We start from the raw sequence: 22,633 nt of genomic DNA, 5'->3' as shown, positions 1-22,633 counted from the left end.
TGCCTGTAGCGATCCTCGCCCTGACCTAGATAGTACTCGAACGCTTTCCGGACCCGTTGGCAGTCAAACATCGGTTTAAAAAGGGCTTCTGCCGTGCGTGGCACGGGGGGGCCTCGCGCCACCCCCGCGGAATCGACATCAAGAGATTTCGGAAGCACAATTTTTGCGAGGAGGGGCAGCCGGTAACCGCTCGTTCCGGCACCCCGGCATGGGCACCGGTGAACGGCAGAGAGCAGAGGTGATTGGGAGGGAGCTCCGGTATGAAAGGAGCTGTATGTCTGCAACTACTGCTGCAATTCTTCCTGCAATTCCTGCAGCCGTGTCGCGGTACCGCGGCTGGTACTAGTGGTAATTGTAGGCACCTCGCACGGCAGGGTTTGGGACAGTGAGTGACATCCCCGACCGGCGGCGCGGGCCGCAGCGCTCCACATCTCTCTTTCTATATAGAATATATATATTTACATAGGATTATTTTTAAAAAAGCCTTGCACGAGGTTCCCCTCTACACGTCTTCTTCCCCCCGCCCCGGCTGGTATCGTGCCGCGGTGCTGCCCTCCTCACAAGGCTTCGTGGTACTCGTGGGCGAGGGGACAGTGCCCGGGCCGCCCGTGGGCTCCTTCTAAACAGGGGCTGCCAGTTCGCTCCGCCGCGGCGGGCAGCTCGGCGGGCCGCGAGGCAGGGGTCCGGTACCGCACCGGGGGACACCCGGCGGGCCCTGCGGTGCTGCGGCGCATCCCGGCGGGCTCCGGCTCGCTGAACGGCGTGGCGTACTCCGGCTCTGGCGGCAGCGGCTCCGCGTACTCGTGGTGCTTTCCCGGGACGTCGTAGTGGCTCAGGACCAGCGGCAGAGTGTAGCCCTCCTCCAGGAGCGGCTTGAAGGTGGAGGGAGCTGTCTGGCTGCTAGGGCTCACCTGCACCAGGTCTGGCTCAGCGTACTCTGAAACAGGCAGGCTGCAGTGTCAGGGAGCCGTGAGGTGGGCTGAAAACCGGCATGTTTGGACTTCCAGGGAGGGGAAAACTTCCAAAGCCCACCTAGGGCAGCACACCCAGCAATGGACCCCACATTGCTCAACCACAACACAGAGAGGGGCTCCTGCTGTCCCCAGCCACCCTCCAGTGTGATAGAGGTGGACTACTACTACTACTATTAATTAATGTGGGGTGTTACTATAATATGTTATAGTAACTATAAACTATAACATATTATAATAAATTATAATAATTAAAGGGAGGGTCTAATTAATGAGGATGTCCCTGTTGCTCAGGATCACGATGCAGGAGGGGTCAGACCAGAAGAGGGAGGGGGGAATGGGCACCCCAAGGTGTCCCCCAGGGTGCAATAGGGGAAACTCAGCTCTGGCTCTGGGCTGAGGGAGCAGTTCATGCCCTGATGTCCCTGTTACCTGGTGAATGGGTCCGGCTGAGGTCCCCTGGCATGGGGGCCATGGGGAAGGAGGCCAGGCTGGGGGCTGGCAGGCTCTGCAGGGAGCAGACCTGGCTCGACTCCAGCTTGGGGTACCCTGGGCAGGGAGAGGAAACCCTCTGTTGTCACAGGCTGTCACATGGACACGCAGGTGCCTCTGGGGGGTGGGACAGGGCTGGTCTTGGCAGCAGCACCAGTTAAACCAGCTGCACCCCACAGCACACAGGACCCCTGATTTTGGGGAGAGGTTGTGGACCCTTTTACCTTTTGTGATCCCACAGTTCAGCTCCACCGCTGACTTCCTGCCAAGGGGAGAGGCAAGATGGGGCAAGAGCTACTCCATGCTCACCACCACGCATCCCCTCACACTCACTGCATGGGGGGCTCCACCCCTCGGGACCCAGTGAACAGCTGGATGAAGCTGCCACAATTTGGGGAGGTGATGCTGGGTCCCCCAGGGCAAAGCAGGGGACAGGACGGGACCAACCTCTTCCTGTGGCAGAGGAAAGCGAGGAGCAGGAGGCAGGAGCAGAGGAGCACAAAGCCACCAGTGAGCAGCATCACCAGCAGTGTGGAGCCTGGGGAGGGAGGGCAGTGTCAGCCCCCCGGGGTGCCATCCCACCCCTTTGCACCCATGAGTGCCAGCAGCCCACCTGGGGCCACCAGAGGAGGAAAATCAATGTGTTCCCACAGGGGGATGAAGCCCCAGTGGCACCTGGAGCACCACAAGACAACGTTGCACCCCAAGGGCAGCCCCCCATGGCACCCACCTGCCTTCTCTGGGTCCAGGGCAATGCCAGGGATGGCAGTACGGCTGGCTGGGTGGCTGGTGGGTTCAAGAACCTCCCTGGGGACATTAGGCACTGTGGGGCAGAGCAGGAACCCTGATTGTGGGACCACCACTGGGTGCACAGGGAAGTGGAGGCCCCAGGGGGATGTTCAGGACATGGGGCTGTGAGCTCTCGTGGAGGGTCTCACCGTAGGGACGGGGTGCACGGACCCGGGCTAGCTGGCAGCCCACCAGGGCCACCTTGAGGGCCACATGCTGGTGCCAGCTCTGCGGTGTGACACGAACATAGCGGGCGACAATGGGGGGGATGAAGGCATTGGAGACCTCCCCGTGGCTGTCGGTGTTTCCTTCAAACACCTGCCAGAGAGGGTGAAGAGGTGCTGATGGCCAAATATCCATGGGCAGGGGGTCTCAGCCTGTGATGTCCCCCCGCATGCCCACCTTGTCCTCCTGGCCACTGCTGCCTCTGTAGGGTTTCCAATTCTTCCCGTCGCGGCTGGAGGAGATGTGGTAGGACGTCACGTAGTAGTCGTGCTGCTCGGAGGAGCCCTTAGTGATGATGCCTGTGGATGCAGGAGGGGTGTTCCCGCTGTAACTCGGGGGTTGCAGGGCTGGGGAAGGGCTTGTGGGGGGTCACCCTCTGCCCCATAGCATGGGGCAGAGCTCTCCCAGCTGGACTAAGTCCCATCTTTGGGATACTCAAGACCCAACTGGGAAAGGACTAGGAGGGCAGGACATGTCACCCGGCAGAGGGGGATCCTTCTGACCCTAAGAGGGGGTTTGGGTGGCAGATTTCAGTGTGGGACGCTCTGCTCTGCCCCCAGGAGCCGATAACCTCCAGCTCTGGCTGCCAACCCTGCATTCCTCCCTCCTCCAGCCTCCGACTGGACAATGTCCCCATTTTCCTCGCCAGAGTCACCAGCCGCTGGTGCACAAAGCCCCTGCTTTCGGCAGGCTCCAGCCGGACAAAAGGCACTCGCTGGCACCAGATGCAAGAGCATAATATTAACTTGTTCGTCCCAGAAATGGCTGCAGATGAGGGGGGGAAAGGAAGAAAAGGGGGACAGGAGCAGCTGGTGGGCTTGGTGTGCTCTACATCCCAGTTTGCACCAGTAAAACCATGGCTCAGTGAGCTCCAGTGTGTCTTGGGAGTTACAGGGGGGCAACTGCCCTGGGCAGTTTTGTGGGGATCAGTGAGGCTGGCACAGGGGGAGGACAGTGGTCACGGTGGCAAGGGGACATGTGTAACTGTTGTCCCCCTCTGACAACCAACTCTCACCTGTGACATTCCTTCGGGTACCCAGGTCCAGCTCCAGCCAGGCGGCCTTGGCACCGGGTTCAGCTGCCCAGGAGTGGCCTGTGGTGCTCAGTGCTGCCTGTTCAGCCACCCAGGCTCGGTCCTGGCCCAGTGTGTCCACCTCATGCCACCAGGACGAGGCATTGAAGGCAACCACCTCCAGCACATCATCACAGGCTGGAGACAGGAGAGAGCACACTGGGAACCCGGAAACCCCAACCAGGCACATGGGGGTGGCACCGGGTCTGACAGCCAAAATCGTGCCTTAATTTCAGAGGAAATGGGAAAAAAATACCTTTGTGGAATATGAGACGCTTCTCGGAGAGGGATCCCCTAGGTGGAGGAAAGCAGGGGGAGCATCAGACGGGGGTGAACAAACCCTGGGGAATCTCTGAAACTGAGGGGTCACACAGGTGGGTCCTGCAGCTGTGTGTGGGGTGCAGCCAGGCACTCCTCACCTACCTTTTGGAGTGGAGCCCGTTGGCAAAGGCTGCCTCATAGAGCGTGATGCCCTTCTCCCGGGACAGGGTGACCTGCCCGCCCAGCTCATCCGCGATCACCCCAGCGTGCACGGCTGCCTTGCACAGCACCGATGTCTGTGGGGAGCAGGGGGTAAGGGCAGCCCCCCACGGCAGGCCAGAGCACCCCGTGGGGCACCCCAAGCCCACACCCATCACCTCTGGCTGCCGGGGGTGACAAGCAGTGCTGTAGGGACCGTCCCTGGCCCACACTTACGTCCCGGTAGCCCTGGCTCGGGTTGCCCCAGATGTCCCCGTGGATGTCCTTGCAGCCCGCAGGGCAGTACACACTGAAACACACGGTGTGGGGGGGTCAGGGCTCCCTCCCATCCAAACCCCCTCTGCACACCCACTCTGCTTCCCATCCCACCGGAGCTGCACCTCAGGAGAGGGATGGAGATGAAAGCGGGGCTGACGGGCTGGGTCAGGGGCAGGGGACACCCCTGGGGCAGGGGACACCAAAATGGAAACCCTCGTCCTCCCTGACCACTCACCTGACATGCTCCTGGGTGTAGTGGGTACCTCGAACAAGGCAGGACACCAGGTCTGCAAGGCAGGGACACCCCAGGGTGAGGGACCCCTACCTGCCCCACAGCACACACCCACTTCTGCCCCAGGGCACCCATTCCTATGCCCTTCCTAACCGAATCCTGCTCCTCATTTGTGTTTTGCCCTCCACGTCCCCATGTCTGGAGGGGCAGGGAGGGATGGCCCCTTGGTCCCTGCAACTATTGGCCCCATGGCACCATCTACAGTGCGTGTGGCTCTGCCTGATGTTGGGGTGCCACCTGACCTGGTGTTCTTGAAGGGGTCCCAGCTGGCTAGGTGGCCTGGGAGTCTTCCATGTTTGCCCCCAGCCAGGGAGAGCATGGATGTTCAGGGAGCTCAGGGTGATGAGAGCCCATCCTGGGGTCAGCAAGGAGCTCCCTTCACCCCCTGCATGGGTCAGGACACATCCCAGGGATGTCTCTGCATCCCAGGGGATGCTCTGTCCCCATACCTGGATGCTGCGAGGTGGCATAGGACAGGAGGAGGCCTCGTCCTGAGCGGTGGCTGGTGCTGTTGAACAGGACGGTCACAGCGCTGGAGTTTGTCACCAGGAGTGGAGCAGAAGGGACGGAGTTCCTGCAGTAGGGCCCTGCCAGCAGGGATGGCGCCGTGGAGAAGATTTGGGGTCTGTGGGGACATGCTTGGGCACTCGGACCCCAGGAGTGCCATGCAGCCTGGCCCCATGTCAGGCTGGTGCCATCCTGAGGGTGGTCCCATGATCCAGGATGGTCCCACACCCAGGGTGGTCCCATGCCAGAGTGACCTCATGCCAGGGTGGTCCCATGCCCAGGCTGATCCCAGCCCCAGGGTGGCCCCATTGCCATCACCAAGCACCTGCAGGGACTGGTACACCTGGCATCACCCCACAGGACCCCAAAATGGAAGCTGTGTCCTTATTCCCCTCCCCATCTCCCCGTTCACAGGTGCTGCTGAAGCTGCCTCCTAAATCCACCCCTGCCCTACCCCCCCCCCGCCATTTAATCCACATTAATTTGCAATCTCCATCTCCCTGATTAAAACTTCGGCTTAGCAGGCAGGCGGGTTCCTTAGGGACATCTCTGGTCCCAGCTGGGGACAGAAGGTGTCCCCAATCCCTGGACTGCCATCACCCTCTGACCCCCACATTGCTCTGCTCTGTATCATGCCCATCACTGGAGTCTCTGGGCACCCAGAGATGCTTTGAGCAAATGCCGTTGTTGTCCTGGGGGCAGGGAACTGTGTCCCTGTGTCCCTATGGGGCTGCTGGTGACACCTCTCCCCGTGCCTCAGTTTCCCTCCCCTAACCCACACCCTCACCCTGCTTGGGTCATATTGAACTGGGAGGTCGGTCCCAGGGGACGTGAGACACTTGTGCACGCAGAGATGTCACAGATGTGACATGATACGCAGATGAGATTCAGATGATGCACACACAGATTTCCCTCCCACCAGTTGCCAGATGCCAGTGCTGCCCTGGTTCAGTGCTGCCACGTCTGTCCAGTGATACCCTGGCAGCTGATAACCCCTCAGCCGAGCCCTGGAGGCTGCCACCCCCTTGGGGACCCTGCCACGTCCCCAGCAGAAGCAGGCCAGGGGCCAGCCAGCAGGTCTGAGTCAGCAGGAAGGAGCCCACAGCCTCCGCCTGCTCCAGCCGCTTCCCGAAAAACATCTGGGACTTCTCAAGGGCTGGCGTCAGCCATGGAAGAGGGAGTGGGACCCCAGCCCTGTGTCACACTGGCATGGCCCTGGTGGCACCCAAAGGGGCTGCGGGTGCCCAGCCACCTCCCCAAGCCCCGCAGTGCTTCCCCCAGCCCCCGGGAGCATTATCTGGGGGTTCTCCCCTTTCCCACATTGCTTCATCTCAGCCTGGGGCCAGGAGGTCTCTTAGCTTTAGGGACAAATATGTCCCTGAGGCCACAGCAGAGAGGGTGGGGACCACGGACCTCGCGTGCTGTCACCCCTCTGGTGACCAGCTCAGAAAGGGTGAAAGCCCTGGAGAACAGGGAAATCTCCCAGTCCCATGGATCCAAGCCGGTTCCTTTCCATCCTGCATTTCCCATCTTCTGTCCAGCCCCTCACCAGGGCTGCTCCTCCATCCCACCCCATCACTTGATGCTTCCCTGCATCCCCAAGACGTTTTGCTCAGCACTCATCATGCTCCCAGTGCTGCCAAATCCCTTCAAGACCATTAAATCTGCCTGGGAAAATCCTGGAAGCATTTGGGCAGAGGCTGGGTTGACAAATTAATTATTCAGTGGCTGCATCTGGTCCCAGCTGGGCAGTTGCCCTGCAAGCTTGGCAATAATTGCTTCCTTGGGTACCCAACTCCTCAGATATCCCCATTTACAAATATTACTCTCCTTGGATATCTTCCCCACTCCTCAGGTACCCACATCCTTGGGTATTTCTCTTCCTTGGATAACCCACTCCTCAGATATTGGGTACCCCCACCCTCTGATATTTCCCTTCTTGGATACCCCCTCCTCAAATACCACCCTGCTTGGGTACCCCTTCTCTTCAGACATTCTCCCTCCCCATGATTAAATCAGCTAAACTCCCAGATTTTCCTGATATTCTCCCTATCCCAAACATTCTATCACCCCTACCCCAGTTCCCCCAGGACCCCCCTTACCGTAGGCAGTGCCAGCCTGGGGGTCAGCGAGCAGCAGGGAGCTGTGGGCACAGTGCTCCGAGGGCTCCAGATCCACATCCCCGAATGCCAGGAGCAGGGAGGTGCCCGGGGGGGCTTGGAGCAGCCAGCGGCACATGGTGTGGTTGGGATATGTGCCTGGGTAGTTCTTGGAGCTCAGGGTGCCACTGTGAGGTGTGAGCAGCGTGTGGCCACAGCCGCTTCCTGCAGAGACACCAGGGAGGGAGCTCAGACAGGGTGCTCCCTGCCTCAGTTTCCCCACTTGGTGAGGCTTCCAGAACAACTCCTGGGCACCCACAGCCCCTTCAGCGTTTTCCTTGTCTAAAGCATGATTTTGTGGTGGCTTTTCTGGATGCTCACGGCACTGGGAACTGTCTGCGGGGGGATTCAGGGATGAAGCTGCCATAGTTTCCCCCACAGCCACCCAGCACACCCCTCCAGCTCCTCTACATCCCCCAGTCCAGAAGAACCCCAATTTGGGGGGATCCAAAAGGATTCAGGGAGGGAATATCCCCACCCCATGGGGCTGTACAGCACAGGACAGCACCCAGGACCCCCTGGCTGCAGCCTTGACATTGAGGATAGCCTTGGGCAGCTGCATCCCCATCGCCTCCTTCCCAGGGTGATGCCAGATCCACCACAAAAGGGGCTTTTCTCCAGTCTCACTGCCCTTAGGCACGAGGGAATATCCTGGAAATAAGCTGAAAGTGCCTGGTGTTCAGATCTGGCCAGAATTTCTGGGCAGGACTGGGGTGCAGGGAAATGGGGGAAACACCACTCAGCCCCTCTGTGTGGGCTGGGGCTTTGTGGGGGTCCAACACCTCCTCCTCACATCCCCCCAAAAGCTGCTGCTCCTTTCAAGCATCATCCTGGCACAGCCAGAAAGAAAAGGGATGGTGGGCAGGCATTTGCCCAGCCTTGGCTCCCCTCGCTGTCGCCAGGAGACGACACAAAGCGCCAGCAAGGGAAACTCTGCAGGGCTAAAAAAGGGGGGGGTAGAGGTGAAAGATGCCAGCCCCCCACAGAGCCCCCTCCTCCCCAGCCTGCAGGAAGGACTGGCAGCCAAACTGGGGTGAGGTTTATCCTGTGGGACTAGGAGAAATCACCAGTTTTCCCCTTTTTGGGCAGGATATGCTGACAGAGCTGAGCTGAAAAGGATCAGGCCCTCCAAGAGTGGGGTCTGGGGGGGCAGTGGAGACCCCACGGCTGCCGGGACAGTGGCTCCCAGAAGGGCTGCTCTGCTGGGGGAGAGAAATCTGTGGTAGCTGGGGGGAGTTTCTAGCACAGAAAGTTGAAGCCATTGGGTTCTGCAAGGAAAACTCTCTATGGCCAGGACAGCTGGACACAGGAGCCCAGCTGGGGGGTCTTGGATGGACCCCTCCAGCTCGACATCCACACTGGTGGTGCTGAGGAGCTGCAGAGACCCATTCTGGGAAAAACCCATGCAAGGAAAGGAAATCTTTGTTAAAAACATCCCGAGTGTGACCAGCGCGTGCCGGGAGGGCATGCCAGAGATAAGCCGAGAGCTGCAGGCACTCCTGGGAATTTGGCTCCAAAGATGCTCCAGAGTGGCCGGGAATGGCCAAGGCAGAGCCACGGGGGACTTGTCCCAGCCACGGGAGACTTCACTCCCCTCCCAAAAAATGTGAAAACTGGATTTCCGGTGGGTGAAGGTGAAGTCATAGCCGGGCTCCGCCGGGGTCATTCCTGCCAGGGATTTGTTTGTTTTCTCACAGGATGTAAGAAAGACAAAACAGGGCGATGCTCTGGGAAAAGCCCGGCACACTCCTGCCTCTGTCATGCTGCCGGCCCCGGGAAGCTCCCGCGCGTCCACCAGTGGGTTTGCGATCCGGTGGAAACCCGCTGCAGGATGTGTCCCAAATCACACTCGGGGAACACAGCGGGATTCTGCCTCCAGTGATCCCGACCTGGCCCCCTGCCTCAGTTTCCCTTCGCTGAGAATAATGCTTTGGGTGAGCCGTCGTTATCTCCCTTGCTCTTGGATGAGTGGGGGACAAGTGACACCGAGAAACACGAACTTTAGGAGGAGGTTTGGGTTAACATTCCCTCCGGGTCGTCCTGGACCCGGCGGCTACAAATCCCCCCGGGAGGGAGGCTGCCGGGCTCCGCAGCATTCCCGGGATGGAGCCCGCTGCCCGGCTCTCCCGGCTCTGCATGTCAGCTCCAGCGATCCTCATAAACTCCGAGATTAAGGGTTCCCGGGGAAAGCCCTGCAGCGGGATGGAGCCGAACGCGGGGCTCTCGGGACGCCCGGTTAGCCGGCACCGGGGGCAGCGACCGAGAGAGCTGGGGGGCTGCGGGGAAAATGGGGGGTGCGGGACCGGCGTGATGCGGGGGTGGTGAAGGCAGCAGAGAGCTCGTCCCGACCGGTACCGGAGTAGAGGGACACCGGTACCGGGATCAGTACCAGGACAGACGGAGGGCGGGGAGCCCGTCTAGCCCGGTATCGGTACAGAGGGATCCCGTTTCGGATCGGTACCGGAGCAAAGGGATGGCAGGGAGCCCGTCCCGGGTCGGTACCGGGACAGAGGGATGGCACGGACTCCGTTCCAGAAAGGAACCGGGGCAGGCGCACCGCGACGACCCTGTCCCGGTGTGGTCCGGTCTGGACACAGCGGGGAACTGTTCCCGGGAGCCCACCCTGCTCCCATCCCGGTCCGGACACAGGGAGGAGCCCGTCCTGCACCGTCCCTGGGCAGAGGCGAGCCCGTCCCGTCCCCCTTCCCAGTCCCCATCCCGGAACAAGCTCCGGTCCCCAGCCCGCCGAGTGAAGCGAAAGCCCCGGGGGTACCGGCGGGAGCGGGGCTCCCGGTGTGCGATGTCCCGCCGCCGCTGCTCCGCAATCGGCACTCACCGTCCTGTGCGCCGGCCGGGCGCAGCCCCAGCGGACCGAGCAGGAGGCAGCGGCGGACCAGCGCCAGCGCCAGCGCCCCCCGGGCCGCCCCGCCGCCCGCCCGCATCCTCCTCCTGCCGCCGCCGCCCGGCCCCGCCGCGGCCCCGCCGCGCTGCCGCCCCGGGCCCGCCCCCCTCCCCGCCTTGGGGCGCCCATTGGCTGTCGCCGCCCGACCCCGCGTGGCCATTGGTCCGCCGCACTGTCAGTCGGCCGCCCCGCGCGGCGGGGGGAGTGGGGGGTTCGGCGGACCGCTCGCGGGAGGTCCCGGTGGTCTCCCCGGGGGTGGCTCGGGGCGGGGCGGGGCGGGAGATGCCCGGTACCCTGATGCGCGGCTCGCCCCCGGGACCGGGAGGCAGCGAACCGCGCCGTGACACCTCGGCCTGCAGCTCGTGTCCCGGGCTGGCCGCGCGCGCGGCGAGGGCGATACCGCCGATGGCCACCAGGGGGCGGCAGAGGGCCGCGCGCTTCGCCCCTCGGCCCCTTTAAGGCAGGCGGCGGCCGGAAGTGCTGGCGGCCGAGGCCGCGGCGGGCACTGCGCATGCGCTGCTGCTGCCCGGCCCGGCCCCCCCCACCCCCCCGTTTCCCCGTCCCACAGCCCCCGGTCTCGGCCGCTCGCCGACGGTAAGGCCCAGCTGGCGCCGCGCTACGGGGGCCGGGAGGGGCCATGCGGCGCGACGGGGCGGGGCGGGGCGGGAGGGGGCCCGGCCCCGCCGTGAGGGGAGGGAGGGGTCGCCGCCGTACGTGCCGCCGCCGCCGCGAGGGCGGACGTCGCGCGCGCGCCGCTGGGGGGGTCGGGGGGGAAAGAGGCGGGGGGGGGAGGGGGGCAGCGCCGCGGGGAGGGGGGAGAGGCCACGCCCCCTCCCCCGGGCAGGCCACGCCCCTCCGGCGCAGCGCGCGCTGCGGGGTGTCCCCGCGGGTCCCCCTCACGTGACCCCCGGGCCCGGCGGGGACAGACGGCGACCCCCGGGGCGCGGCCGGACACCCCGCGGGGCTGGCGGTTCCCCGGAGCTTCCTCCCCCGCCGAGCTCCAGGCCTCGGCACGATCGCCGTGTGTCACCAGTGTGCCCGTGTCCTAGTGACCCCCCGCGCCGGACAGCCCGGGGAAGCCCCGCCGTCCCTCGGGGAGTCCCGCGTGGGTCTGTCTGTGCCCCGGAGCGAGGCCAGCTGCGGGGACTGGCGGGAGCCCCACGCCTGCAGCCGGGTGGGCGCATGGCCCCTGTGCCGGTGGCGCCGCAGGCTGTCCTGGTGCATCCCAGCCGCGGGGTACCGAACCCTCAGTCATCTGCCAGCAGATCCCCACCTGAGGTCTCTGAGATTTAGATGGGATATTGAGAAGAAATTCTTCCCTGTGAGGGGTGGCAGGCCCTGGTACAGGTTGCCCAGAGAAGCTGTGGCTGCCCCTGAATCCGTGGAAGTGTCCAGGCTGGACAGGACTTGGAGTAACCTGGGATAGTGGAAGGTGTCCCTGCCATGGCAGGCGGTGGGACGAGATGAGCTTTCAGGTCCCTTCTCACCCAAACCATTTCACAATTCTGACACTGGCTTTCCCAGCAGCTTGTAGAGCCCAGGCTTGCAGGGATGAACTCCAGCCCCACGGCTGTAACAAAACCACCTCTGTGCCTTCTGTGCAGCCATAGGAACATCCCCTGGGAGTTCAGCTCCTCCAGAACCCCCTGTTAGGTCCTCCTGTGGCAGCACCACACGTTGACACCTGCGTCCACTGGAAAGGAGCATCCACAGGCACGTTCCTGGTAGTCAGGGATCAGAGCATCCCAGGGGTGTCTGGAAGCACTGCTGGCCAGCAGGAGAAGCTCTGTGTTGGAAACACACTCTTGCCAAAACCCGCCATGTGGGTTCGTTCCCTGGTGCCAGATTGGGAGTTTCAGAGCTGGAGAGAGCTGCTGGCTTGGGAAGTTATGAGTGGGATGGCTCTTGGGGGGATCTGCCTCTGGGATCTGTTCCCAGCTCTGATGATCCACAGGGAGGAGAAAACCTCGCCGGGTTCATGTGAGAGATGGCGAATGCCGAGGTGAGCGTCCCTGTGGGTGATGTGGTGGTTGTACCAAGTGACGGGAATGAAGGGGAGAACCCGGAGGATACCAAAACCCAAGTGATCTTGCAGCTCCAGCCGGTGCAGCAAGGGTGAGTTGGATGGTACTGGTGTGACTGGGAGGTGTGGGGTGGGATGGGGGGAGCCCTGGGGGTTTTTGTGGTGTGGGGACAGAGCATCTCTGTGTTTTCCAGGTCTGTGTTGGTTTTGTACTGTGCAGGAGAGAGAGAAAATACAACAGATAAAAGCTTTCGTGTGTGTGGCTGTCACAGGGCCTCCAAGGGCTGAAATTGTCCTGCGAGGCTGTTAGTGCAGTGCTCCTGGATCATGGCAGCAGTGCTGTCCCAGTCTCTCTCTTCCTTCTCCAGTCTCAGGGGTGGTTTTTGTCACACTGCAGCTGCTGAACACGGTGGTGTGTGTGTTCAGACCTGCATGTGCCTCTCTGCCAGCTCTCCCCTAAAATAATCCTCTTCTATAATAAAGTGAGGCTGGGATGTGGAGGGAATTTAGTGGCTCCCTGGCAGCTGCTGCAGAGAAGTGGTTTCATCTTCACTCTGGATCAATCAGGATGTAAAAAACCTGACTCCAATTTGATCATATTTGCAGGACAGGGTGGCTGTGGGCCTGACAGTGACTTCTCTTTGTGGTCATCTGTGCTGCAATGTCACACAAGGCTGGAAGGGAAATCCTGGGACACTGGGCTCGGCTTCCTGTTGTCGAGGGTGACAGAAAGTATAAAGAGGGTGACAGAGAAGCCTGCAGATCTGCCTCGTTGACACTGGCCATGTGGAGGGTGGGATGACAGCACTGGGAATGCCTCTGCATGTGTCAGACCTTGGGATTAATTAGCGTTTTGTACGTGCCAAAAAATTCCTGGTGTTTGAAACTGTATCACAAAATTCATGCCCCTTGAGGACAGGCAATAAGAAATTACTTGAAATTTTTAACCCTGCACTGTGAATCCTAATTTCCTACGATTTACGTAGTTTGTTTATGGATGGCCACTTTCACCACAGGATTTACCAAGAGGGCTCTGAAGCCAGTGCTGCTGTGGTGGCCGTGGAAACCCACACTATCCACAAGCTGGAAGAAGGGATTGGTGAGTTGCTGCTTGGTGTGGATGAATCCCCTCCTGTGCAGGGCTGGTGTCTCCAGTTCACTGGGCTTCCTTCTGGCTCTGCCCCTGCAGATGCTGATTCCCAGGCATGGATGTGGGTGCAGGGGCTGGGCATACTCTGGAATAAGAGTCTGCTGTTACTGCTTGGTCTCAAAGTCCTGGAAGTGAGATTCTGGCTCTCCTGCAGTGAATGGTAAGGGCTCCCATGGGGTCCAGAGGAGCCAGGATGTCACCCTAGTCCTGGTGTGCAGGCACTGGCAGCAGGAATGATGGTATGAGGATGTGGTGGCTGAAGCATTAGGCTCTGGTTGTGGGGTCTTTGCTGAACCAACAGTGTGATGGTTTGGACTGGATGTTCAGAAGAACTGAGCAGGTTGGCTGCAAGTGCTCCCTGCCATCCTGAGCAGTGTGTGGGAAAAGGCTCCTGTCACTGGGTGCTGTCACTAGATCTTGACTAGAATTCTTCCTGTGTGGGTATGGGTCTTTTGGCAGGATTAGCAGAAACTCTGCATGTGAAGAGAATATATTATCAGTAAATATCTGATATCGCTGCTAAAGAGATACCAGAGCTCCAAGAATCCGAGAGATATTTGTGCTTCAAATTTTAAACCATTTTATTGCCACTAAGATTGTTCTCCTTGACACCTGCCCTCCTTTACAGATGTGTTGGATTTCTGATTTCATGTCTCCTGATAGATGAGCTTCATTTGGAGCATTGTTATATCAAAAAGCAGATGCCAGTTGCTGTTAGAGTTAGTCTGAACTAACTCTGAGAAGACTAAGAGAGGACTGATCCTGAACTGAGATCTGCCCTTTTTTTTTTTGGTTTCCCAAGTGCAGGTCTCACAGCCTGTGAGCTTCCAGCTCCCACCTTGTGGGATTGGAACCTCTTGGGTGGAAAGTTTCATTTTGAGCCATTCCTCCCTCAGACCCCAGCACTCTTGAAACGAGTGAGGAAATCGAGATCGCCTATCCCATCACCTGCGGGGAGAGCAAAGCCATCCTTCTCTGGAAGAAGTTTGTCTGTCCAGGAATTAACGTCAAGTGTGTGAAGGTAAGGGAGAAACTCCCAGTGGATTCCTCCTCTGCCCTCCAGGTCCTGTAGTTGGCCTCCACAGGACTTCCTTACTTTTTGTGTTTCATCCTAACCAAGCCCTTGGATTGTTGATGCGAAAGTTATTTTTTCACGGGGAGAAGCAGGGGAAGAGTGGATTAAGGAGGGAAGGATATCACCCATGTCATATTTCAGTTGTATTGGCCCTTTGGAGGGACTGAAGGCAGGCAGGAGAGGTGTGTTGAGATCTGGTAGAGCTTTGCCTCCTCCCTTTCCCTTGGTATCCTCTTACTCCACTCCTTTCATTTCCTTGGTGAGCAGGTTGCACTGAGAAATCTCAGTGTTACCTTTTCCCACTCGAGAGTGTGACAATGTTACAGCCAGGCTCCTTGCGCTCCTGCCACTCAGCAGGAACTACTCAAATCACCAGAGCAGGGCAGAAAAGATGCCCAAAGGAATACCTGTGTCAGCTGGGTGCTGCTGGGCCATTGGATGTCACAGAAACCTCCTGTAATGGTCTCCAAGATGACTGTACATGTTCATAGATGATGTGGGTCATATAAAGCCTTCAGGGCTGGTCTTGGTTAGGGCTGTGAATGCTGGTAGGTCATCCCTACAGACATCCTTCCTGGAGCTGTGAGCATTGCTGTACCCAGGTGATCAAAGCTGGGAGGGATCTGAGAAGCAGCTCCTCTCTCTGGGTGGAAGCAGGGGCTCAGATGAGCTGTGTTGGATGTTCCAATCCTCCCAAGTGATGTTACCTGTTTGCTGAGCCTTTGCTTGTCTCATTTTCAGTTCAATGACCAACTGATCAGCCCAAAGCATTTTGTTCACCTGGCTGGGAAGTCTACCCTGAAGGATTGGAAGAGAGCCATTCGCCTTGGAGGAATCATGCTAAGGTATTTGACCCTGTCCAGCTTCAGGGCTGCACCCCTGCAGCTGCAGGACCCCCAGCAGGCATTTTGTCTGCTTTGCAGTCTCCAGGAGGTCTCTTGGAGGCCCCCAGTACCTAGCCAGCAGCCTGCAGAGATTCCAGCCCCATGGTGTGAGGGTCAGGATCACTTCATCCTGGACAGAAGTGGCTTTGCCAGGGGAACCAGGGGTGGAACAGGACTTGAGCCCTGTATGTGAAGCTGGGGATGGTTTGTGTTTGCCATTCGAAAGCCTTGCAGGAGATTGTTTTGGGTGCAAAGTTGCCCTGGGATCTCCCTTTCTCTTTCCTTCCCATGGCCATAGCATTCCCAGGTGGAATACTCCCTTTTGTCTACAGGCTGAGATTTGAGCTGAGCCTGATTCTCTCCCAACTCCCTGCACAGGAAGATGATGGATTCGGGGCAGATTGACTTCTATCAACACGACAAAGTTTGCACCAACACCTGTCGAAGCACCAAGTTTGATCTCCTGATCAGCAGCGCCAGAGCGCCAGTGCCAGGGCAGCAGAGCGTAGTGCAGACTCCAACCTCAGCTGATGGTAGGAAACCAGTTACCAAAGCCATGGGAACTTCCCTCTGATGCTCCTCGCCCTCCCACACACGCTTTACACATCCTGCCTGTGCACAGCAGGGCAGTCCCACCGTTTTGCAGGAGGCTGTTCTGGTTTCTGGGAAGAAAAATGCTTCCCATGTCTGTGTGGTGAGGTCTCAGCAGCATCTGTCAGGGAGCTCTGCTCTGCAGGACTGGGAAGGCTGGAAAACAGCTGGCATCAAGCAGCTGCTTTCCAGAGAGGCAGCCTTGGTAGCCAGGAGAGAGGTTGAGAGCCTTGCAGGGGTCCTTGTTCTGGGATCACCATGTGAGCAAACACCTGTTGGAGCTCGCACAGCATTTCGCAATATATTTTCCATTTGGGAAAGGAATGGATATAAAGAAAATGGATATAAATATATTTTTATATCCATTTTTCCATCTGTTACAAAGGCACAAGTTGGGCTCATACTTAGCAGTTAAGCATACTTAGCAGATGCTGACTTCCTTCAGAACATCCATGAACAGGATGTGGTGGCTGGACATGATTTGATTGTCATTCCAACTGCAAGTTCTCAGTGATCCTGTGCTCCAGAGTAGAAATTAATCTCTTTGGTGAGGTTAAGAGAGAAGATTTTTCCCAACTGTACCACACTGTTCAGCTGGGTGGGTTACATTTCTCTGAGGCCCTGGGTGGGTGACATGACTGAGTTGTGCACAGGCTAAGGAGAATGTCTTTGAAAGCACCATAGCCAACTTACAGTGGCTGCACATTGGTTTAGTCCCAAATTTGAACTTAGAATTGACTCAGATCCATTTCCCTTCTATGAACCGACTTGGACCCCAGCTCCATTTCCTGAGGGATTAGGGGTGCAGAGCTCCCTGAGGATGATGAAAGGGGAGAAGGCTGACTGGGCTGAGCCTTATTTGTTTCCTTTTTTTATTCTGATCCCTTTATGCTCTCTTGAACTGGGACTCCACTGTGGAACACACATGGTTTTCCCTCCAGAAGCACCAGAGCTTTTCACAGTCGCAGTTCCAATGAGAAGCAGCAACATTTAGCTGGTTTGGTTGAAAGAAGCCAAGCACAAACCTGAGCCAAAGAGTGAAAGAGAGCCTGGGGAGGGCTGAGGGTTTGGGAGCAAAGCAGGGATTCAGGGCTGGCAGAGGGAGCTGATGGGTGCTCTCTGGCAGGGAGCATCACCCAGATCGCACTGTCGGAGGAGAGTATGGAGGAGGGGATTGAGTGGAACTCAGCTCTGACTGCTGCTGTCACCATGGCCACTGAGGAAGGCATGAAAAAGGACACAGATGAGATCTCAGGTAAGCTCAGGCTGTTTGTTGGGTCTTTGCTTCCCCTCTCCTCCCCTGTTACATTTTGGAAACCTACATCTTGAAAATAAGTAAAGTTTAGGCAATGACAAAGCTGTCCCCCAGCCCCTTGGCTATCTCAGCATTTCCCAGGGGTCCAGGCTTTGTGGCAATGGGGCTCCTCACCACTGCAGGTCTTTGGCCCTGACCTCATGGCTGATGGATGATCCCTGAGATCAGATGGTACTGGTTACAGTGAGGGGCTTTTCTGTTTTATTCCAAGAATGTAAAACACATCTGCCAGCCTGGAGCCAACAAGGAGCAGAGTCATGTTTGTTCCCTTTTGACTCTGTTCTGTGTCTCTCTGGCCTTACATTACTATATAGTATCAGTATGGAAGCTTAGCTAAAATTTCCTCAAATAATGATTTTAAGCTCTGCATCTTGCAAAAAAGTGAAATGTTGCCTTGGAAGTCATGGACTTGCTTGAAAACCTGTTCCTGATTTGCTGCCTGAGTCCATTCTGCTTGGTTTGGAGTTGGTTGTTTTTTCACATGTCCTGTCCACTCCAGTGATCAAACTACAAGTCACCTTGCAAAGATACACTTGTCTGAGAGATTTAAGGTGGCCCTCTGGGAAAAATGCCAAATGCTTGTACATGCTGACTTCTTTTCCTCCTCTTTCGTGCCAGAGGACACGCTGATGTTCTGGAAAGGAATAGCTGATGTGGGGCTGATGGAAGAGGTGGTGTGCAACATCCAGAAGGAGATAGAAGAAGTCCTAAGAGGTGTGCAGCAGCGGTTGGGTCAGTCTCCCTTCCAGATGACAGGTATGTTGTGAGGAAAGAGTTGCAAAAGGGCAGCTGCAGGCAAAAAAAAAGTGCTAAGGGTCCATCCCACCATGCCAGGCTAGTGACTCAGGATGGGGAGTGAGTTCCCACTCATTAGCTGAGTTGTGGGAGCACAGTCTGTGTGTGTTCTCAGCCTGCCCAGCTGTGAAGTGCCTTTGCTTCTAAGCATGAGGACACACCATTCCACCCTGTTCCCTGAGCAAAGTGACCCTGGCAGTTTGCTGGGGCCATCAGATGACTGTCCACAGCTTGCAGACCCCATGGAAGCTCTCCCAGAGTCCCTTGGACCAGAGTTATTCAAACACTTCTCTGTGACACTGCGGGCTCAAACAGGTCCTGCCCCCTCACTTCTTGTTCTGCCTTCACTGGTGCCAGAGAACCTGTTTTGGGGGCTGAACCAGATGAGGGAAATTATCTGGGTTAGAAATAACTCCCCTCCCCTTTTTAGGGTTATTTTTAACTTGGATCAGTTCCCTAATCCGGTTCGGCACATGCCCCTGTGAACACCTCTTGTGGATGCTCTTCCTGAGAGAACATCCATGTAGCCACAACCTTCATTTTACCCAGGATATTTTTTAAAAAAAAATTTAATTTAACTTAGGGCTGGCAGGTCTTTGTGTCTGGTAGGTGTGAGCTTTTGGGAGCTGTGAGTGAGTGAAGTCAGTGGATTATAATAGACATTTTGCACAGCTTTCAGTGGAGCTTGGCATGTTAATGACACTGTCAGCAGCATGGGGTAATGATTTGTAGGTGGAGAGCTCGTTTGTATCTCTGTGATTGCAAATTATGCTTCCATTTGCAGCAATTTGGAGCTGCTTGAGTGACATAGCTCTGTTCAATTTGCTTTATCATGTGAATGGGATTATTTAATCCTGGGATGGCAGAAGGATGAGGAAACTGGGCCTGTCCTTGTCAGCCAGCCCTTGTGAAAGAACAGATAGAGTTTTAAAAAGCAGTAGAAAATTTTTGGTGTAACAGGAGCATCTTTTGAGTGCCCAAGTCCCACATGGGACTTACCCCCATGCCCTTTCCATGCAGATGCTGCAGTCCTGAACAACGTTGCCCACACATTTGGCTTAATGGACACAGTCAAGAAGGTTCTGGACAACAGGAAAAACCAGACAGAGCAAGGAGAGGAGCAGTTTCTTTACACACTGGCAGGTAAAGTGCCTAATAAGGGTTCCAATCCTGCTGCTACTCTTGGGAATGGACATGACTTTCCTTCCACACAGCTCCCAAGTATTAGTGTTAGTGTTCAGTACAGGTTGTCCCAAAACAAGTGCATCCCAATCCCTTTCTGTCCTAGGGCATCCTGCTGCTGTCCCCAGTGCAGGTGCTTGGCTCCTGGGGAGGTGATCCAGCCAAGCTCAAGCAGCAATTCTGACTGCCTGGGGGGGTTGTCCACTCTCCCTTGCAGGTGGGTGTATCTTGGGGAGCAGAAATGCCCATCTCCTTATCAGCAGGAGCAGCCAACAGGTATAGAATGTTACCTGCATCTTATCCAGGCACTGGCAGCTGGAACATTGACCAGATCTGTGTGGGTGGCAGGAGAACCTACCCTTTTCCTTCAGCGCCATTTGATCTTGAGGAAGAAGCCAAGAGCAGGCTTGCGGGGTGGTTGGGTGACCTCCTGTCACAAACCTGGGAGTGATGGTTGTTCTGGAGCCCCAGGAGCTCCCGCTTACCCTGGTGTGATGTGTTCCTTAACCATTCCCTTTGCAGACCTGGAGCGGCAGCTGGAAGAGCAGAAGAAACTCGCCAAGGACCAGAAGGCCAAGTCCCAAACCATCCAGAACGTGGTGCTGATGCCCGTGAGCGCTCCCAAGCCCCCCAAGAGACCCCGTCTGCAGCGCCCAGCCTCGGCCACCATCCTCAGCCCCTCTACCCCCATCCAGCAGCCTCAGTTCACCGTCATCTCCCCCATCGCCATCGCACCCGTCGGACAGCAGTTCTCTGTGGGCAACATCCCTGTGGCAACCCTTGGCCAAGGCTCCAGCCCGGTGACTGTCCACACCTTGCCATCTGGCTCCCAGCTCTTCCGATACGCCACCGTGGTTTCATCCTCCAAGACCACCTCCTCGGACACTGTCACTCTGCACCCGTCCTCCAGCCTGGCACTGCTGAGCTCAGCAGCCATGCAGGACAGCGGGGCTCTGGCCAACGTGGCGGCCGTGGTCAACCCCGTGGAACTGGTGGCCATGGAGTCTGGCATCACTTCCACCATCCAAGCTGTGGAAGGCACCTCGGACGATGGGCAAACCATCATAGAGATTGACCCGGCGCCGGATCCTGAGGCAGACACAGAGGAGTCGGAGGGCAAAGCTGTGATCCTGGAGACAGAGCTGAGGACTGAGGAGAAAGTGGTGGGAGATGTGGAAGATCATCAGCACCAGGTCCATAACGTGGAGATTGTGGTCTTGGAAGACTAGTGGGGAAGGCAAACGTCAGTTAGGGGAAGAGTTGGGAATTTGTTTTATTTCAGGCTTTTTTGTTAAGCATCTTTTCCAGCCACCCCATTTGTTACCGTGGACATTTTCATTGTACTGTACATTTTATATATATATATACATATATATATATAATTTTGTTTTTTAAAACAAAGCTGGAGAAACATGTGAGACGTGGAAAAGGCTCCGTCTCCATGGAGCACTGAACAATACCACCTGTGGCAGGGTCAAGGAGAGATTGGATCTCTGCTGGATACCCAACCAGGAGGAACTGGCCATGCGTTGGTGCTTCTGCTCCGGGGCTGCCCTGGCCCCAGAGACTTTATTTGAGAGACAATAACCAGTGGCTTGAGTGTGGATGTGGCTGTGAGAAGGGGTGGCGGATTTGGGGTGGAACAGGTACCTCATTTGTATTTTTATTTTCCCCAGGGAAGGGAATTCTGTCAGACCCTTCACTGCCACCTCAAATGGGATTTTTTATTATTATTCTTGCTTTGGGGAGGCTGACAGTACCATGAATTTACTGTCCATGTTCTCCTCCTCCACACAAATTGTTTTTATATCTCTATTTTTTTGTATTTGTTTGCTCTCTCCCTCCCCTCGCCCTGATTTCCCAGCTGCAAAGCCCTGGGACCTTCTCTCAGGGTCCCCATATCCCAATCCCACCTCTTCCCATGGCACTTTTCCCCCATCCCTTTCCCTGCCTGGCCAGGCTCGGTGCTGCAAACGCCGCTTGAAGACTCAGATCACTTCAGCATTTTGCATAGAGGCAAAAAATATCCACTCAAGCTCAAACCCAGACCTTCCCCCTTGGCTGCTCAGCGCCGCAGGGACCTTTCGGGGTGTACAAAGCATGTTGTGCTGTTGCTTTCCGGGAGAGCCGGATTTCGGATCGGGACAGCTTCTGTTTACACTGTGTGCTGAGGCTGCTCCGTGCTTGTCGCTACTCGTTTGGTGGTTTTATTTTTGTAATATTATTTCTTCTTTCTTCCTATAATCTCTTGGCAGGATTAGAACTGGCACGTTGCTGAAATACTGTGCGCCCTGCTGTTTTCCCCCTTTCCCTCTGTTTTTTTTTTTTTCGGTGGTTGGAGAGCCATCTGGCCTTTGCCACAGTGGGGAAATGGAAGGGGGCAAGCACCAGGTGCCTTTAGAGCTGCAGAGGTTTGGGAGGGCTGGGAGGGTGGGAGCTGCTTGGCTGGAAATATTAAGCAAAACAACAGCAAAGGAAAACACACCTGGGGAGGGTGGGGGAGGGCAGGAAGATGTGTTTGGCTATTTTTTTGCATTAAAAGGAAAAACGGAATTAAGCTCCGATGGGTTTTTCATGGAGAAGTGAAAGGTGGTGCCTCCATCACCTTGGGGACAGTGTGGGATGGGCAGGGATAACCCCAGTTTGTGGGGGTGGTTGCTGCTGCTCTGACCCTGGCCTCTGGGAAGTGTTTCCTGGCTTGGGGTGGAGATGGGAAGACCTGTGAGAGCCAGATCCCATGCTCAGGCTGGAGAAGAGAAGGCTCCAGCGGGAACTCAGAGGCTTTTCCAATGCCTGAAGGGTCTCTGAGAGAGCTGGAGAAGGACTTTGGACACTGGTTTGGAGGGACAGGACAAGCAGGAATGGTTTCCTAGTGCCAGAGGGCAGGGATAGATGGGATTATAAGGAAGAATTCTTCCCTGTGAGGGTGGTGAGGCCCTGGCTGCCCAGAGAAGCTGTGGCTGCCCCATCCCTGGAAGTGTCCAAGGTCGGGTTGAACGGGGCTTGGAAGAACCTGGTCTAGTGGAAGATAAGCCTGCCCATGGCAGGGCTTGAAGCACAATGAGCTTTCAGGTCCCTTCCAACCCCTGCCAGTTGGTTCTGTGGTTTTGGATCAGGGATCCACCTCCTTCCACATCCAGCCACCTTCCCTCCATTCCCCTCTGCCTTGCTCCCTTGACTGGAAGGGAATGGGGACCTTTTGGGGACCCCCTTCCCCAGTCCAGGCTTACAGCAGATCCTGTCAGGTCCCTGCTGGAGTTGTTCCCGTCGCTTGGCTGGGAACGGGAATGAATCTGAGCTCCCCACTCGCTGTACTCAACACCAGGGAGCCCCCCTGACCTGGGTGGGGGTCCCAGAGGACTGCGATGTCCCCTGGGTCCTCCACACCCTGGAGTGCTGGGCTGGGGGGAGATAAAATGTCGTGGCGCGACAGAATGAGGTTGGGCTGAGCGCGCAGGCGGGCCCCGAATT

At 57.2% G+C, this 22,633-nt stretch overlaps 2 protein-coding genes and 1 non-coding gene across 4 annotated transcripts; 2 read left to right on the top strand and 1 right to left on the bottom strand.

Annotated features, from left to right (window-relative positions):
• The first annotated feature begins 77 nt into the window (after window positions 1-77).
• Window positions 78-206, top strand: LOC146427870 (U11 spliceosomal RNA). The gene has a single exon (XR_014856352.1). It is a non-coding gene; the product is annotated as a U11 spliceosomal RNA (small nuclear RNA).
• A 226-nt stretch (window positions 207-432) lies between these two features.
• LOC146427869 (discoidin, CUB and LCCL domain-containing protein 1-like) lies at window positions 433-10,797 on the bottom strand. Of its 2 annotated transcripts, none has more exons than XM_085081216.1 (15): window positions 10,441-10,797; window positions 7,189-7,410; window positions 5,029-5,166; window positions 4,523-4,574; window positions 4,246-4,318; window positions 3,973-4,106; window positions 3,806-3,843; window positions 3,493-3,687; window positions 2,655-2,776; window positions 2,402-2,570; window positions 2,194-2,286; window positions 1,911-2,001; window positions 1,688-1,725; window positions 1,404-1,520; window positions 433-937 (listed from the first exon to the last, which is right to left on the bottom strand). In XM_085081216.1, exons 1-15 carry the CDS (start codon window positions 10,784-10,786, stop codon window positions 558-560), a joined length of 2,208 nt encoding a protein of 735 aa, XP_084937342.1. In that variant the 5' UTR covers window positions 10,787-10,797; the 3' UTR covers window positions 433-557. The 2 variants fall into 2 exon arrangements, with proteins under 2 accessions (XP_084937342.1, XP_084937343.1); XM_085081217.1 differs by lacking the exon at window positions 10,441-10,797 and adding an exon at window positions 10,082-10,238.
• Window positions 10,625-21,463, top strand: GMEB1 (glucocorticoid modulatory element binding protein 1). The gene is made up of 10 exons (XM_085081220.1): window positions 10,625-10,741; window positions 12,102-12,262; window positions 13,187-13,269; window positions 14,217-14,341; window positions 15,137-15,240; window positions 15,658-15,812; window positions 16,997-17,125; window positions 17,804-17,941; window positions 19,001-19,123; window positions 19,685-21,463. The coding sequence occupies exons 2-10, from the start codon at window positions 12,135-12,137 to the stop codon at window positions 20,389-20,391; spliced, it is 1,692 nt and encodes a 563-aa protein (XP_084937346.1). The 5' UTR covers window positions 10,625-10,741; window positions 12,102-12,134; the 3' UTR covers window positions 20,392-21,463.
• Window positions 21,464-22,633: the final 1,170 nt, after the last annotated feature.

Source organism: Lichenostomus cassidix, chromosome 23 (genome assembly GCF_008360975.1).
Source record: "Lichenostomus cassidix isolate B80296 chromosome 23, HeHo_3.0, whole genome shotgun sequence".
Classification (NCBI taxonomy): domain Eukaryota; kingdom Metazoa; phylum Chordata; class Aves; order Passeriformes; family Meliphagidae; genus Lichenostomus; species Lichenostomus cassidix.
This window is presented reverse-complemented; position numbering and strand designations above follow the sequence as displayed.

What these genes read in the sequence shown, in the direction of transcription:
- LOC146427869 (XM_085081216.1), bottom strand. Translation starts at nt 10,786, where the DNA reads ATGGCCCCTCCCGGCCCCCGTAGCGCGGCGCCAGCTGGGCCTTACCGT. An exon ending in TACCCGAAGGAATGTCACAG is followed by an intron (nt 2,777 to 3,492) that starts GTGAGAGTTGGT and finishes CTGCATCCACAG; the next exon opens with GCATCATCACTAAGGGCTCC. An exon ending in TTCCTCTGCCACAGGAAGAG is followed by an intron (nt 1,726 to 1,910) that starts GTTGGTCCCGTC and finishes TCCCCTTGGCAG; the next exon opens with GAAGTCAGCGGTGGAGCTGA.
- GMEB1 (XM_085081220.1), top strand. Translation starts at nt 12,135, where the DNA reads ATGGCGAATGCCGAGGTGAGCGTCCCTGTGGGTGATGTGGTGGTTGTA. An exon ending in CTCCAGCCGGTGCAGCAAGG is followed by an intron (nt 12,263 to 13,186) that starts GTGAGTTGGATG and finishes CTTTCACCACAG; the next exon opens with GATTTACCAAGAGGGCTCTG. An exon ending in GACTCCAACCTCAGCTGATG is followed by an intron (nt 15,813 to 16,996) that starts GTAGGAAACCAG and finishes GCTCTCTGGCAG; the next exon opens with GGAGCATCACCCAGATCGCA.